The 17917-nt window shown below is 39.7% G+C and overlaps 2 protein-coding genes across 2 annotated transcripts in view; one reads left to right on the top strand and one right to left on the bottom strand.

Moving 5' to 3' along the window:
* The window catches only part of HEXB (hexosaminidase subunit beta), a 35617-nt gene that overhangs the window by 15031 nt on the left and 2669 nt on the right, over positions 1 to 17917 (top strand). Inside the window, exons 6-10 of the mRNA XM_022594967.3 lie at positions 11772 to 11873; positions 14085 to 14214; positions 15604 to 15784; positions 16477 to 16563; positions 17840 to 17912. Of these exons, the coding sequence (XP_022450675.1) occupies positions 11772 to 11873; positions 14085 to 14214; positions 15604 to 15784; positions 16477 to 16563; positions 17840 to 17912 (573 nt within the window). The remainder of the gene's footprint in view (positions 1 to 11771; positions 11874 to 14084; positions 14215 to 15603; positions 15785 to 16476; positions 16564 to 17839; positions 17913 to 17917) is intronic.
* The window catches only part of GFM2 (GTP dependent ribosome recycling factor mitochondrial GFM2), a 65403-nt gene continuing 49088 nt past the window's right edge, over positions 1603 to 17917 (bottom strand). The window contains exon 21 of the mRNA XM_089909020.1: positions 1603 to 14394. Within this exon, the coding sequence (XP_089765146.1) occupies positions 14380 to 14394 (15 nt within the window). The 3' untranslated portion in view covers positions 1603 to 14379. The remainder of the gene's footprint in view (positions 14395 to 17917) is intronic.

A 17917-nucleotide genomic window follows, 5' to 3' on the forward strand; every position in this document is an offset into this window, starting at 1 on the left:
AAGTATATTTCCTCTACTGAGAAGTGGAGGCTCCCTTAGGGAATCACTCTCTTGTTTTCATTGGGGTGGGAGAGGGGCTTAACCAGTATGCAGTCAGCATTGTTAAGAGAAAGACTCAGTTTTAATAGTGCCCACTGGCCCTCTGTGAATCATTTGTCAAATCATGGGTCTAGACTTCTGGTTAGGAATATATAGTCATTGTACCTCTAGTTGTTTTTAATTTTGTGATCTCCACTTACTTTTTTTAAAGTGGCCTAGAAAGGAATCTGAGAGCAGCTTCATACCTAAGGAAGTGTTCCAAAGGAATATGGAACTTCAGGTGGTGGGAGCTTGGGGGCAAGGTGGACATTAACTATTTTCTCTTTTCATTGGTTCATCCCCACCATCACTGCCAGTTTGTAGGGATCGGGAGGTTTTCTTGCCATGTTTCTCTGCACCTTCACCTGATCATTTATGAACACACTATGTTATAAAAAAAATTATTTTTACGTTTACATTAAAACCCTGAATTTCTTTCTCCGAAAGACATTATTGTAATTTTTATGAAAGAAATATATGCTTAGTGTAAAAAGTTTGAACATAGATATGCATAAAATAAGTATTGATCCCATAATTTCATTTACCAAAGATTGACATAAATTTTTATGTCCCATTTGTCTCATTTTAAACTTAAAAAACGAATATCTTAACGTATAATATGACTAATGTTTTTTACTGAGATATAGTTGACATACAACATTATGTTAGTTTCAGGTGTACTAAATCATGATTTGACATTAGCATACATTATGAAACGATCATCATGATAAATCTAGTATCCATCTGTCCCCATACAGAGTTATTACAATATTATTACATCCCCATGACTTATTTATTGTATAGCTGGAGGTTTGTTCCTCTTAATCCCCTTCACCTATTTTCCCCCACCCCCTTACCCTCCTCCCTCCTGCCAACCACTCTCTGTATTTATGAGTCTACTTTTGTTTCGTTTTGTTTTTTAGATTTCACATATAAGTGAGATCATTGATATTTGTCTTTCTCTGTCTGATGTATTTCACTTAACATAATATCCTCTAGATTTATCCATGTTGTCACAAAGGCAAGATTTCATTTTTTTATGGCTGAGTCTTCTCTGTGTGTTTTGATTGGAGAATTTAGTCCAATTACATTTTTTTTTAAGAGCCAATCATCTTTTAAATTTTTAAAAAATATTTGGTTGCACCGGGTCTTAGTTGCAGCAGGTGGGCTCCTTTAGTTGCATCTCACAGGCTCCTTAGTTGCGGCGTGGGACTTCTTAGTTGTGGCATGAGAACTCTTATTTGTGGCATGCATGTGGAATCTAGTTCCCTGACCAGTGATTGAACCTGGGCCCCCTGCATTGGGAGCTCAGAGTCTTAACCACTGTGCCACCAGGGAAGCCCCAGTCCAATTACATTTAAAGTAATTATTGAGGATATGTACTTCCATTTTGTTAATTGTTTTGGGATTGTTTTCATAGTTCTTTTTTGTTCCTTTCATCATCTTTTGCTCTCTTCCCTTGCCATGTGAGGACTGTCTTTAGTGTTATGTTCAGATTCCTTTGTGTGTGTACCTATTAATAGGTTTTTGGTTTGTAGTTAACTGTGTGTGTGTGTAGAGAGATACACACACACATATAGATACATATATATATGTATAGTTTTATATACATGATTAGGTTATATATACATGATTATTGTAAGCTGACAATCTTTTAAGTTCAAACACTCTAACAACCCTACGTCTTTACTCCACCTCTCACATTTAATGTTTTTGACATCATATTTTACATCTTTTGGTTTTCTGTATCCTTATGGTACTTATTGTGGATATAGATGATATTTATTACTTTTGTTTTTTAACCTTCCTACTAGCTTTTTAGATGATTGACCTACTACCTTTACTGTATGTTTGCCTTCAGCAATGATATTTTTCCTTCTGTAATTTTCATATTTCTAGTTGTGGTCTTTTCTGCTTAGAAAAGTCTTTTTAACATTTCCTGTAAAGTTGGTTTCGTGGTGCTGAACTCGTTTAGTTTTCAGTTGTCTGTAGAACTCTATCTCTCCTTCAACTTTGAATGATAGTCTTGCTGGGTAGAATATTCTTGGTTGTAAGTTTTTTACCTTTCATCACTGAATATGTCATGCCACTCCTGGCCTGCACAGCTTCTGCTGAAAAGTCAGCTGACAGTCTTATGGGAGTTTTCTGGGAAGTAACTAGTTGCTTTTCTCTGGCTGCTTTTCAGATTCTCTGTCTTTAATTTTTGCCATTTTAATTGCACTGTACCTCAGTGTGGTTGTCTTTGGGTGACCCTGTTTGAGATTCTCTGTCTTCCTGGACTGTATGTCTGGTTTTTTTTTCCAGATTAGGGAAGTTTTCAGCTATTATTTCTTAAAATACATTCTCTGCCCGTGTCTCTCTTCTCCTTCTGGGACCCCTATAGTGTGTATGTTATTATCCTTGATGCTGTCCCAGAGGTCTCTTGTACTATCCTCATTTAAAAATTTTTTCTGTTCAACTTGGCCAATTTCCACTACTCTGTCTTCTAGTTTACTGATCTGGTCCTTTCTATCTACAAATCTATTATTGATTCCTTCTAGTGTATTTTAAATTTCATTTACTATATTCTTCAGCTTTTTGGTTCATCTTTATATTTTCCAACTGTCTATTTTCATTCATTCTTAGGTTCAGTGAGCATCTTTATGATCATTACCTTGAACTCTTTTTTGGGTAGATTGCTTATCTCTACTTCGTTTAGTTCCTTTTCTGGAGTTTTGTCTTGTTCCTTTGTTTAGAACATATTCCTCTGTGTACACATTTTGCCTAATTCTCTGTTTATTTCTATGTATTAGGTAGGTCAGCTACATTTCTCAATATTGCAGAAGTGGCCTTATTTAGGAGATGTCCTGTGGGGCCCAGCAGTGCATTCCTCTGTGGTCACCAGAGCCACCTCTAGGAGTGTCCCCTATGTGGGCTGTGTGGGCCCTTCTGTTGTGGTACGGCTGACTACTGTGTAGAGTACACTGGTAGGCAGGGCTGGCCCCTGGACCAGTTGGCTGCCAGACCCCGCCTCCTATGGTGGCTGCTGCCCTGTGGGTGGGCAGAGCTGGGTCTCGGGGCAGCTGGCTATGGGGACCAGGGTTCCTGGGACTGGTGCTGGCCTGTTGGTGGGCAAGTAAGCCCCTGGTGCTGATAGTCTAGAGCGAAGACTCCAAAATAGCACTTGACAGCACCACTATCCTCGTGGTACAGCAAGCTCCCTGAAGTGGTTCCCTCCAGTGTCTTTGTTCCCAGGGGGAGTCCTAGTTGTCTCCTGCCTCTCTGAGAGGCTAGATCAGCAAGTGGGTCTGACCCAGCCTCCTTAGAAATTACTGCTTCTGACTTGGGACTCAGAGCCTGTAAGATTTTAAATGTGTTTTGTTTTGTTTTTTAATTGGAGGATAATTGTTTTACAATGTTGTGTTAGCTTCTGCTGTGCAACGAAGCAAATCAGCCACATGTATACCCATATCCCCTCCCTCTTGGATCTCCCTCCTGCCCTCCCCATCCCACCCATCTAGGACATCACAGAGCACCGAGCTGAGCCCCCTATGCTATACAGCAGGTTCCCACTAGCTATCTGTTTTACACATGATAGTGTATTTATGTCAAACCTAATCTCCCAATTTGTCACACCCTCCCTTTCCCCTCCCTATGTCCACATGTCTGTTCTCTATGTCTACGACTCTATTCCTGCCCTACAAATAGGTTCATCTGTACCATTTTTTCTAGATTCCACATATATGTGTTAATATATGATATTTGGTTTTCTCTTTCTGGTTTACTTCACTCTGTATCACAGGCTCTAGGTCTATCCACCTCATTACAAATAACTCAATTTCGTTACTTTTCATGGCTGAGTAATATTCCATTGTATATATGTATCACATCTTCTTTATCTGTTCATCTGTTGTTGGACATTTAGGTTGTTTCCATGTCCTGGCTATTGTAAATAGTGCTGCAGTGAACATTGGGGTACATGTGTCCTTTTGAATTATGGTTTTCTCAGGGTATATGCCCAGTAGTGGGATTGCTGGGTCATATGGTAGTTCTATTTTTAGTTTTTTAAGGAACCTCCATAATGTTCTCCATAGTGGCTGTATCAATTTACATTCCCACCAGTGTGCAAAAGGGTTCCCTTTTCTCCACACCGTCTCCAGCATTTGATGATGGCCATTCTGGCTGGTGTGAGGTGATACCTCATTGTAGTTTTGATTTGCATTTCTCTCATAATTAGTGATGTTGAGCATCTTTTCATGTGTCTCTTGGCCATCTGTATGTCTTCTTTGGAGAAACGTCTATTTAGGTCTTCCGCCCATTTTTAATTTTAATTTTTTGCAGTACGCGGGCCTCTCACTGTTGTGGCCTCTCCCGTTGCGGAGCACAGGCTCTGGATGTTCAGGCTCAGTGGCCATGGCTCACGGGCCTAGCCACTCTGTGGCATGTGGGATCTTCCCGGACTGGGGCACGAACCCATGTCCCCTGCATCGGCAGGCAGACTCTCAACCACTGCGCCACCGGGGGAGCCCCGCCCATTTTTAAATTGGGTTTTTTTTTGCTGTTGAGCTCCATGAGATATTTGCATATTTTGGAGATTAATCCTTTGTCAGTTATTTCATTTGCAAATTTTTTCTCCCATTCTGAGGGTTGTCTTTTCGTCTTGTTTATGGTTTCCTTTGCTGTGCAAAAGCTTTTAAGTTTCATTAGGTACCATTTGTTTATTTTTGTTTCTACTTTCATTACTTTAGGAGGTGGGTCAAAAAAGATCTTGCTATGATTTATGTCAAAGAGTGTTTTTCCTATGTTTTCCTCTAAGAGTTTTATAGTGTCCGGTCTTACATTTAGGTCTTTAATCCATTTTGTGTTTATTTTTTGTGTATCGTGTTAGGTAGAGTTCTAATTTCATTCTTTTACATGTAGCTGTCCAGTTTTCCCAGCACCACTTATTCAAGAGGCTGTCTTTTCTCTATCATATGTTCTTGCCTCCTTTGTCATAATTAAGGTGGCCGTATGTCCATGGGTTTATCTCTGGGCTTTCTATCCTGTTCCACTGATCTATATGTCTGATTTTGTGCCAGTACCACACTGTCTTGATTACTGTAGCTTTGTAGTATACTTTGAAATTGGGGAGCCTGATTCCTCCAGCTCCATTTTTCTTTCTCAGGATTGCTCTGGCTATTTGGTGTCTTTTGTGTTTCCATACAAATTGTAAAATTTTGTTCTAATTCTGTGAAGAATGCCATTGGTAGTTTGACAGGGCTTGAATTGAATCTGCAGATTTCTTTGGGTAGTATAGTCATTTTCTCAATATTGATTCTTCCAATCCAAGAACATGGTATGTTTTTCTCTCTCTGTTTATGTCATCTTTGATTTCTTTCATCAGTGTTTTATCATTTTCTAAGTCTTTTGCCTCCTTAGGTAGGTTTATTCCTAGGTATTTTGTTCTTTTTGTCATGATGGTTAATGGGATTGTTTCCTTAATTTCTTTTTCTGATTTTTTTGTTGTTAGTGTATAGGAATGCAAGAGATTTCTGTGCATTAATTTTGTATCCTGCAACCTTACCAAAATCATTGATTAGTTCTAGTAGTTTTCTGGTGGCATCTTCAGGATTTTCTATGTATAGTATCATGTCATCTGCAAACAGTGAGAGTTTTACTTCTTCTTTTCCAATTTGTATCCCTTTTATTTCTTTTTCTTCTCTGATTGCTGTGGCTAGGACTTCCAAAACTACATTGAATAAGAGTGGCGAGAGTGGACATCCTTGTCTTATTCCTGATCGTAGTGGAAATGCTTTCAGTTTTTCACCATTAAGAAAGGTGTTTGCTGTGGGTTTGTCATATATGGCTTTTATTATGTTGAGGTAGGTTGCCTCTATGCCCATTTTCTGGAGAGTTTTTATCATAAATGGGTGTTAAATTTTGTCAAAAGCTTTTTCTGCATTTATTGAGATGATCATATGGTTTTTATTCTTTAATTTACTAATATGGTGTATCACATGGATTGGTTTGTGTATATTGAAGGATCCTTGCATTCCTGGGATAAATCCCACTTGATCATGGTGTATACTTTTAATGTGTTGTTGGATTTTTGCTAGTATTTTGTTGAGGATTTTTGCATCCATATTCATCAGTGATATTGGTCTGTAATTTTCGTTTTTGGAGTATCTTTGTCTGGTTTTGGTATCAGGGTGATGGTGGCCTCGTAGAATGAATTGGGGAGTGTTCCTCCCTCTGCAGTTTTTTGAAGAGTTTGAGAAGGATAGGTGTTAGCTCTTCTGTAAACGTTTGATAGAATTCACATGTGAATCCGTTTGGTCCTGGACTTTGTTGGAAGATTTTAAATTACAGTTTCAATTTCATTACTTGTGATAGGTTTGTTTATGTTTTCTAATTCTTCCTGGTTTAGTCTTTGGAAAATTGTACCTTTCCAAGAATTTGTCCATTTCTTCGTGGTTGTCCATTTTATTAGCATATAGTTGTTTGTAGTAGTCTCTTATAATCCTTTGTATTTCTGTGGTGTTAGTTGTGATTTCTCCTTTTTCATTTCTAGTTTTATTGATTTGCATCCTCTCCTTTTTTTTCTTGATGAGCCTGGCTAAAGGTTTATCAATTTTGTTTTTCTTCTCAAAGAACCGACTTTTAGTTTTATTTTTCTGTGCTATTGTTTTCTTTGTTTCTGTTTCACTTATTTCTGCTCTGATCTTTATGATGTCTTTCCTTCTACTGACTTTGGGTTTTCTTTGTTCTTTCTCTAGTTGCTTTAGGTGTAAGTTTAGATTGTTTATTTGGGATTTTTCTTGTTTCTTGAGGTGAGATTGAATTGCTATAAAATTCCCTCTTAAAACTGCTTTTGCTGGGGGCTTCCCTGGTGGCGCGGTGGTTGAGAGTCCGCCTGCCGACGCAGGGGACACGGGTTCGTGCCCCTATCCGGGAAGATCCCACATGCTGCGGAGCGGCTAGGCCCGTGAGCCATGGCCGCTGAGCCTGCGTGTCTGGAGCCTGTGCTCCTCAACGGGAGAGGCCACACAAGTGAGAGGCTCGTGCACCGCAAAAAAAAAACAAAAACAAAAAAAACCCTGCTTTTGCTGTGTCCCATAGGTTTTGGGTCGTCGTGTTTTCATTGTCATTTGTTTCTATGTAATTTTTGATGTCTTCAGTGATCTCTTGGTTATTTAGTAGTGCACTGTTTAGCCTCCATGTGTTTGTGTTTTTTACAGTTTTTTTCCTGTAATTGATTTCCAATTTCATAACACTGTGGTCAGAAAAGATGCTTGATACAATTTCAGTTTTCTTAAATTTCCTGAGGCTTGATTTGTGACCCAAGATGTGATCTATCCTGGAGAATGTTCCCTGTATACTTGAGAAGAAAGTGTATTCTGACACTTTCACGTGGAATGTCCTATAAATGTCAATTAAATCTGTCTGGTCTATTGTGTCATTTAAAGCTTGTGCTTCCTTATATATTTTGTTTGGACGATCTGTCCATTGGTGTAAGTGGGGTGTTAAAGTTCCCTACTCTTATTGTGTTACTGTCTATTTCCCCTTTTATGCTTGTTAGCATTTGCCTTATGTATTGAGATGCTCCTATGTTGGGTGCATAAATATTTAAAATTCTTATATCTTCTTCTTGGATTGATCCCTTGATCATTATGTAGTATCCTTCCTTATCTCTTGTAAGAGTCTTTATTTTAAAGTCTGTTTTATCTGAAAAGATTATTACTACTCCAGCTGTCTTTTGATTTCCATTTGCATGGAATATCTTTTTTCCATCCCTTCAGTTTCAGTCTGTATGTGTCCCTAGGTCTGAAGTGGGTCTCTTGTAGACAGCATATGTATGGGTCTTGTTTTTGTATCCATTCAGCCAGTCTGTGTCTTTTGGTTGGAGCATTTAATCCATTTATATTCAAGGTTATTATTGATATGTATGTTCCTATTACCATTTTCTTAATTGTTTTGGGTTAGTTTTCTGGGTCTTTTTCTTCTCTTGTGTTTCTTGCCTAGAGAAGTTCCTTTAGCATTTGTTGTAAAGCTGGTTTGGTGGTGCTGAATTCTCTTAGTTTTTGCTTGTTTGTAAAGCTTTTGATTTCTCCGTCAAATTTGAATGAGATCCTTGCTGGGTAGAGTAATCTTGGCTGTAGGTTTTTGTCTTTCATCACTTTAAGTATATCCTGCCACTCCCTTCTGGCCTGCAGAGTTTCTCCTGAAAAATCAGCTGATAACTTTGTGGGGATTCCTTTGTACGTTATATTTTCCTTTTCCCTTGCTGCTTTTAATATTTCTTCTTTGAATTTAATTTTTGTTTGATTACGTGTGTCTTGGTGTGTTTTTCCTAGGGTTTATCCTGTATGGGACTCTCCGTGCTTCCTGGACTTGGGTGATTATTTCCTTTCCCATGTTGGGAAAGTTTTCCACTATAATGTCTTAGAATATTTTCTCAGACCCTTTCTTTTTCTCTTCTTCTTCTGGGACCCCTGTAATTCGAATGTTGGTGTGTTCAGTGTTGTCCCAGAGTTCTCTGAGATTGTCTTCAATTCTTTTCATTCCTTTTTCTTTATTCTGCTCCTTGGCAGTTATTTCCACCATTCTGTCTTCTAGTTCACTTATTCGTTCTTTTGCCTCAGTTATTTTGTTATTGATGCCTTCTAGTGTATTTTTCATTTCAGTTATTGTGTTGTTCATCTCTGTTTATTTGTTTAGTTCTTCTAGATCTTTGTTAAACATTTCTTGTATTTTCTTGATCCATGCCTCCATTCTGTTTCCGAGATTCTGGATCATCTTTACTGACATTACTCTGAATTCTTTTTCAGGTCGGTTGCCTATTTCCTCTTCATTTATTTGGTCTTGTAGGTTTTTACCTTGCTCCTTCACCTGTGACATATTTTTTTGTCATCTCATTTTTTTTTTTCTGGGGTGGGATTGTGTTCCTGTGTTACTGGTTGTTTAGCCTGAGGCTTCCAGCACTGGAGTTTGTAGGCTATTGGGTAGAGCTGAGTCCTGGTGCCAAGGTGAGGACCTCTGAGAGACCTCACTCCAGTGAGTTATTCTCTGGGGTCTGAGGTCCTCTGTTAGTCCAGTGGTTCAGACATGGAGCTCCCACCACAGGAGCTCAGGCACGACCCCCAGCTTGTGAACGAAGATCCTGCAAGCCATGCAGGGCGGCAAAAAAAAAAAAGCTGAAGAATAACAGAGTAAAAAAGAAAATAAGATTAGAAAACTAACAGATACGTTAGAAAAAAATAAACATATAAAAATATGGATGAAACAACTGGAAGGTAAAAAAGCAAAAAAAGAGGAGGGAACAAAAAGCTGGAAAAAGCCTTGGCTGTGGGAGGCAGGGTTTAGGTGGTGGGCAGGGCCTTATGCTTAGGACCCACTGGGCTGAAAAGGCCCTTCGGGGGTGAAGCTTAGGTTCTATGCAGCAGGAGGGGCCCAGGGGTGCCTCTGGCCTTGAGGGCGGAGGACCAGGTCTGGGACTCCAGCAGGCTCCTTGGGCCCGAGTGGGCAGGGGAAATGCCCGCCAGGCCTCCCCTGATCCTCCGGTCCTGGGGGTCCCCCCCGCCACCATCGGCCTCCTCTTCCCCGCTCCTCCCTCCCTCCCACACCCCTAGGACCTGCAAGGCCCGAGGGGGCCCTGGAGAACAGAGGACCAGGCCCAGGAGCCCAGCAGGCTTCCCAGGGCCTGAGTGGGCGGGGTAAACGCCTTCCGCGTCTCCCCTGATCCTCCGATTCCAGAGGGCCCCTTCCTGCCTCTGTCCTACACCCCTAGGAACCTTGCGGCCTGGAGGGGGCCTCAGAGAGTGGAGGCCCTGGCCCGGGAGCCCAGCAGGCTTACCCAGGCCTGATTGGGCAGGGAAACACTAGGCACGCTCCCCACTGATCCTCCAAGCCCGAGGGTCCCTCCAGGTGTGGGAACCCCTCCCCTCTCCCACCCACCCCTCAGGGGTGCCTGTCCTGTCCGGCCTCCACTTCTCCTCCCCCCTCACTCCCCCACATGTCCTACCCGGTTGCTCGGGGGTTCCTCCCATCTCCTTGGGTATCGAGGTCCCCCACCGACATCTACCAGGTGCCCTAGTTGTGGGGAGATGCGAACTCCTCATCCTCCCACACTGGAGGAGGAATATACATATGCTTTTTAAGAGCACAATCTGTTTCCTACAGCCTGCCAGCTCATCCATTTGCAAGCCCTGCTGTCCTTCAAAGCCAGATGTTTTGGGGGGCTTGTTTTCCTGGTGTTGGACCCCAGGCTACAGAGCCTGATGTGGGCTCAGATTCCTCACCCCTTGGGGAGAACCTCTGCAACTGTGATATCCTCCCATTTGTGGGTCATGTAGTCTGGGGTGTGGGTCTCTCCTTGTGGTTTCTTCTTTATACTGTTAGTTGTGGAAAAATCTTTTCTGCTAGTTTTCAGGTGGTCATTCTCATCAATAATTGCTCTGTTAATAGTTGTAATTTTGGTGTGTCTGTGGCAGGAGATGAGCAGGAGGGTCTTCCTGCTCTGCCATCTTGGCCACATCATAAGGAGAGGGGAGGCTATAAGTTTTGATTCTCTGATAGGGCAAATCTCTCCCCTTATCATTTTTCATCTTCATATAGTCTTTTATATTTTATATGCATATTGTTTATTCCTCCAGAGTGTATATAAAATCAATGTCAGTTTCCCCCCAAATTTGAGAATTTTAATTACAACTGTACTGTGTTTGTACTGAATTTCTTTCATCTGTAAGGAAGGGTTGGCACTCAAATCTCAGAATTGTGGGAATTACAAGTCCCATTTTTCCTCTGCTGCATTCCCAAACACAGTAGTAGTGGTAGCCAAGAACTATTTTCCATTCTTGGCTAACCCCTAAATACTTACTGGGAATTTATAAGCTTGCTCCCTTCCCATAGGGCAAAGTTATTATAGTTTACTGTTAGAATAAATAAGAATTCTGTATAGGCTTTTTGAAAAGCAACATGCCATGTAAAGAATATAAGATAAGGAATTTATACTTCTTCACATCGTTCCCTTGTTGAAAAAGTGAATTTTAAAAGGAAACAGACACATTGGAAACAATCCTGGATGCAGATAAGTAAATTGGATTGTATAATATATCTGTGGTATTTTTTTTTCCTTCTCTCCCCACTGGGCTTGTTCTCTTTATCTGTGAATCTGCTTCCATTTTTGTTATATTCACTAGTTGTATGTTTTAGATTCCACATATAAGTGATATCATACATATCTTTCTGTCTGACTTACTTTACTTAGCATAATGCCCTCCAAGTCCATCCATCTTGTTTCAGACAGCAAAATTTTTTTTTTATTGCTGAGTAGTATTCCATTGTATACATATACACCACATCTTTGTCCATTCATCTGTTGATGGATATGTAGCTTGCTTCCACATCTTGGCAATTGTAAATAATGCTGCTACGAATATTGGGGTGCATGTATCTTTTCAAATTAGTGTTTTTTTTCAGGTATGTATACCCAGGAGTGAGTGGGGATTGCTGGGTCATATGGTAGCTTTATTTTTAGTTTTTTGAGAAACCTCCAAACTTTTCCACAGTGGCTACACCAATTTATATTCCCACTAACAGTGTACAAGGGTTCCCTTTTCTCCACACCCTCACCAACATTTGTTGTGTTCTTTTTGATGATAGCCATTCTGACAGCGTGAGCTGATAATCTCATTGTGGTTTTAAGGTATATACATTTTTAACATGTTTGCTTGCAGGATGCCATGGCTTTTAATAAGTTTAATGTTCTCCACTGGCACATAGTAGATGACCCGTCTTTCCCTTATCAGAGCATCACTTTTCCTGGATTAAGCGAAAAAGTGAGTTATTCATGTTATTGTTGTTGGTATACAAAAAAAAATTTTGGGTATAGTTTCATTAGAAGTTTGCAGCTTAAATGTTTCTTCTTATGGATAGAATTGAAGTATAAAAGTTAGATATTTGGGGGACTTCCCTGGCGGTCCAGTGGTTAAGACTCCATGCTTCCACTGCAGGGGGTGTGGGTTAGATCCCTGGTCAGTGAGGCCAAAAAAAAAAAGAAGATATTTGTGGTTTTAAATGTTTTTAATAGGCTTCTGCTGAGCATTTTAGATCCCCAAAACTGTTGTGGTTTTGTAATTGTTATGTTATCGTAAATGTAAACAATCTCTAGGGGCTATACAAATAAAAATTTAAAAACCTTAATGAATGTAGCAGACCTGAAGCATTCGTGATTAACATAAGGTTAAGTAATTATATTTACCAAGTAGTCCAACTGTATATTTGTTTCAAACAGAATTGTTTTGAATTCTATAAATGACAACTTCTTTTCTCTCTGAAAAACTATATGAAACAGGGAATCTTACAGATAACGGCTCCTTCTGGAAAATAGTGGTGGTCTTAGGAGTGTTCAGATTCACTGTATTATAGACCAGGGAAGCTGGGAGTGAGCCTCGATACCATCTAGTTGAATCCCCCTCTAGTACAAGGCTAGTCACTGACAGCCAACAGAAGCTGTATGTCTCATCCAAAGTTGTAGTTAGGAAGAGGCAGAGCCAAGACCCTAAATTTTGTCCTCTGGCCACAATTCCAGAACTTTCTCCAAGGTTTTGATGTAGTTTAGGTTGAAATCCTAGCAGCACTCCTGTTGTTGTTTGCTTTTAATATGGAAAATTTCAAACATATACAGAAGTAGAATTTAATGAATTCCCATTTCCTTATCAGTCAGCCTCAGTAATCAAGTAATGGCCAGTCTTGTATCACCTATACCCCCTCCATTATTTTGAAGGTAATCCCAGACATCATATCTTACTGGTAAAAAGGCCTGTTTAAAAAGTTTTAGTTCGTTATCACAGCTAAGAAAATAGCAATAATCCAGCTAGCCAGTCATTATTCATGTTTCCCCAAGTGCCTTTTTCTTTAAAAAAAAAAAAATTTATTTGCATTTGGATGCAAATAAGGTCCATACATTGTGGTCAGTTAATATGTCTGTTCTTTTTTTTTTTTTTTTTTTTTTTTTTTTGCGGTACGCGGGCCTCTCACTGCCGTGGCCTCTCCCGTTGCGGAGCGCAGGCTCAGCATCCACAGTTCACGGGTTTAGCTGCTCTGCGGCATGTGGGATCCTCCCAGACCGGGGCACGAACGCGCGTCCCCTGCATCGGCAGGCGGACTCTCAACCACTGCGCCACCAGGGAAGCCCTGTCTGTTCTCTTTTATATATAGCTGCCCATCCCTGCCCATCTCTTTTTTCTTATAATTTATTATTTTCATTGAGGAAACTAAGCTCAGTTTGTCCTATAGTTTCCCACAGTCTGGGTTTTGCTGGTTGCATTCCCAGTGTCAATATGTTCTTCTGTCTCCTGTATTTACTGTAAACTGGTAGTTAGATCTAGTCTTGATTCAATACAAATTTGATGTTGAGGATGGGGGTAGGGCAAGACTACTTTTTAGAAGTTAAGCATTTATTTATATTTATATATTTATACCTTGAGAAATGTGCCATGGTAACACCTTTAATGGACCTTTATGTTTAGTTACCACCAATATTGAGTTCTAATTTTTCAAGGACCTATAGTAGGACCAAGGGTAATCTTTAAAAACAAAAAACAGGTCACTTATCAGAGCATCTCGGGGAATTTTTAAAGCTGACAGTAATTAAAGTGACTTTGAAAGACAACAGCTATGCTTTGTAATAATGTGTGAATTTTGATCCTAAAACTGACAACGGCAGTAGTGTATTCAGAATTTTCACTTCAAACATTTCTGTTTTGTCATACATTACATGAGGTTGAAACAGCCTGACGGTAGACATTGCTGAAACGAGGTGCTGGGAGAGAGAGACAGTCCTATCAGTAAATCTGGAATTAGCCCAAAGTGTGCTGAGAGCTTATTGATAAGATACAGTAAACAAATAATTTAAATGAGTCATCCAACATCACATAAGACTATTTTATACTTTGTAATAATTGAATAATCTGCCAGCAGATACTGAAGTACAAACAGAGCTGTAAACAGTTCATACATTTTAATTTTAAGAAATATGGCTTTTACAGGGAAGCTATTCTTCGTCTCACGTTTATACTCCAAACGATGTCCGTATGGTGATTGAATATGCCCGATTACGAGGGATTCGGATCGTGCCAGAATTTGATAGCCCTGGACATACGCAGTCTTGGGGAGCAGGTAAGGAGCGTGTTTTGTGAGTTGCAGAAAATGAACATTTGAGGTCCTGCATCTCATGACTTGGTGTTTGCTCATTTTGTTCTTACTTGTGATTTGCACAAAGCTTGTGCAAACTATTGATAGTTGTAATTCAGTAACTATTATGTGTCTGTTGTGAGCAAGTCACTATCTAGGCATTGCCTAAAGTATAAACACAAGGGATAAAGGAAAACAAGAAATGATTATAACAAGTAGAATGCATGAGTGAATTAAACATTACATGAATGAAGTAACACTTAAAACGCTTTTGAGAGATCAAAGAATATATTCATGTTTCTGGTACAGGGAATAACAGGAGAGGCAATTTAGCTGGAGCACAGTGCACCAGACAGTAGTTGTACTGTCGGGTGCTTAAGAACTGGCTCTGGAGCTAGATTGCCTGGACTTGAATCCTGCTTCTGGCGTTTATAAACTGAGTGACCTTGGGCAAGTCAGAACATCTCATCCTCAGTTTTCCCATCTCTAAAATGGGAGTATTAGCAGTAGCTATCATGTAATTTTTTTTTTTTGAAGATTACAGAATGAATGTAAAGCACATAGCACCACACCTAGCATTTATAATTGTGCAATAAGTATTATTAGAATAGACATGGAGTACAGTGGGAAATGAGTCTGAAAAAGTAGTGTAGAGGGCTTGGGTGAGGAATGTGGGATTCATCAGGACACATGGAAGCCAGTGAAAGTTACAGAGTAGAAGAGTGACATGATGGGAGCCACACTAAAGGGAATCCTATGTGAAAGTGACAGATTGGAAGGGGGAGGAGATTGAAGGTCCTAGACCAGAATGGTGATAGCAGGGATGGAAAATAATATACAGAACTGAGACACATTCTGGAAATACAACCCACAGAACTTGGGTAACTGACTGACTCCAGGAGGCGAGGGACAAGAGACTTAGGAGGATGGTGTCTCATTTACCAGAATGTGAAAATCAGGAGAAGCTACAGAAGGATCTTGGGGAAGAGCATTTGGTTTTTGTTAGATTATATTTGAAGTGAAGCTAGGATATCTAATTGTGTCCAGCAGGGACTCTGAAATATGTTTTGAAGCTCGAGACAAAAGGATTGGGGCAAGGTTTAGATTTGGGAGTCATTAATATTTGAGATAATATTTGAAATGGGTAAAATCTCAGAGGCTGATGGAAAGGGAAACAAAAGAGGTGTACAGGGATAGTATTCAGGAAACAATTCTTATTTGGAAGAAATTATCATAATAACTCTTAGTAAACACATTTATCTTTTTCTGTATAAAATCTCTTTTGGCTTCAACAAAATAATATAATCACGTGCAAAGCCGTGTCTTTGTGACTGAAATACTTCTTTAGAAAAGATTCTCTATGTTTCCTTCCAGGCCAGAAAGACCTCCTGACTCCATGTTATAATGGAAAAGATCCATCTGGGGCTTTTGGACCTATAAACCCTATTTGGAATACAACTTACAGCTTCCTGTCTAAATTTTTCAAAGAAATTAGTACCGTGTTTCCGGATGAATTCATTCATTTGGGAGGAGATGAAGTAGATTTTGATTGTTGGTATGAAAATTTGTTAAAACCCACCTATTTCTAAAAACTTGTATCTGAAGTAGGTGTAGAGGTCTCCACATGAAAAGGGAAGATTTGGGGTAACATCTCTGTACGGTTTTAACTTGGCAACACAACTCGTGAGATGGTGGATTTCTGTAGAATGTCCATATGGGTGGTATGACAAAGTAAAAGCTTTTAGGAAGGAGAATTAAGATGCAGAAGGAAATGGGAAATAAAAAAAAAGACTAAAGAGTGAACAAGAATAGCTTTAGTGAAAGAGGGTAATGATTAAGTGGGAGAGATTTTTCAAGTAAAAGTCCTCTTTGCAAATAGCCTCAGATGGAGGAGAGAGGTGGGAGGTTAGGGAAAACCATTTTTATAGGAAATCGGCTTCTAGAAAATTATTTGCACTGGAAAGCTAAGATAACTTATAATTAAGTTTTTAGGTTTATTTTACTCTACAAAATTTAATAGTTTTACATGTGTATAAGATGTTAGGGATATATGCTGCTTTAAAAAGATTGGGCAGGGACTTCCCTGGCAGTCCAGGGGTTAAGACTCTGCGCTTCCAGTGAAAGGTGCGTGGGTTCAATCCCTGGTCGGGGAACTAAGATTCCATGTGCCATGCGGCCAAAAAAAAAAAAGAAAAAGATTGGGCATATTGAACTTTTTAATGAAATTTTGATCACTTTTTGTTTAAGGGCATCCAATCCAGAAATCCAGGATTTCATGAGGGACAAAGGCTTTGGCAGAAATTTTAAGAAACTAGAATCTTTCTATATGCAAGTGTAAGTTACTTTAAAGCCTACTTCTGTTTTTATTTCATCAATGCCTTTTGTAAAAGCTTAAGCTGTTATTTAGTACTACTTTATTTTTCATTTTCTCTCCACTCCTTGCCAAAGTATAGATGTTATATTCTTTGTTACACAAAATATAGATGAAAAATCATAAAGGAGGGAGCAATAGCCACTATTTTCTTTAAATCAATAACATGGTGACTCTGATCCTTTTGCAGTAACTGTTGAAACACAGGATAACAGTCATCTGTTCTAAGAACTCAGCTCAGAGCCCTGGCTGCCCTGCGAAGTCTTCGTCACCATCCATCCCCTGGAATTCAGTCCTTTTTGTCAACGCCGGAGCATTTCTTTTACTTTATATCTGTGCTGTCTCGTGTGGTAGCCACAGTCACATGTGGCTGTTTGTATTTAAATTAGAATTGAAGAAAATTAAAAATTCAGGTCCTCAGTCACATTAGCCACATTTCAGGTGTTCAACAGCTAGATGAGGCTAGTGGCTACCATACTGGAAAGTGCATATATAGAACATTTCCATCACTGCATCAAGTTCTAGTAGACAGTGCTGCTCTATGCTAGGGAGCAGTAAACTTGTTCTCTGAAGGGCCAGACAATAAATATGAGAGATTTCGTCGGGCACATGTGGTTGCATACTTTTTTTTTTTTGTGCATACTCTTATTTTTTAAACAATGCTTTACAAGTGTAAAAACCATTCTCAGCTCAAGAGCCATACAAAAATAGGCTGCAGGCTATAGCTTGCCAACTCCTGCACTGAGCAAGCCCAGATTCTAGCCTTTTCCTGTTCAGCTTTTTGTGTGATACAGTCTAATTTTTTTATCCTGCAGAGCACCTGCCATTGTCTGAACATCAGGAAATATTTGTGAATTGATTGTCAACACTGTTGGAAGTTATTTAGGTGATGTCACAGGCTAGTTTCTAGTTTCTTTTATTCTAAGATACCCATGAAATTACAAAGATTGCTATTTATACACTTCCCTAGGAGTTGTCCCATCTTCCTTTCTTTGGGGTATGCTTAGCTCATTCATTCTGCAATTGACTGTTGAACCCCTCTGCTGTCAGGTTCTGAGCCCCGTGCTAGAAAGAAGGAACCACATGGGTCGCCACCCAGTTTTAGCTAGTTCTGCTGTAAAGCTGTGTTATGCTGAGAGGCACCTCTCAGTGTTGGGAGTTCTTGGGATAAAAACGTGCATTCTTTACACATATTGGTAAGCTTGTGATCTGAAATAACTGTAATTTTTTCAATGGTAGGGTTTTGGATATGATTTCAGCCATAAACAAGAGCTCCATAGTCTGGCAAGAAGTTTTTGATGATGCAAGCAAGGTGAG

The sequence above is a fragment of the Delphinapterus leucas genome, chromosome 3 (assembly GCF_059928025.1).
Source record: "Delphinapterus leucas isolate spDelLeu-1000000601 "Yukka" chromosome 3, BTC_Dleu_Yukka2, whole genome shotgun sequence".
NCBI lineage: Eukaryota > Metazoa > Chordata > Mammalia > Artiodactyla > Monodontidae > Delphinapterus > Delphinapterus leucas.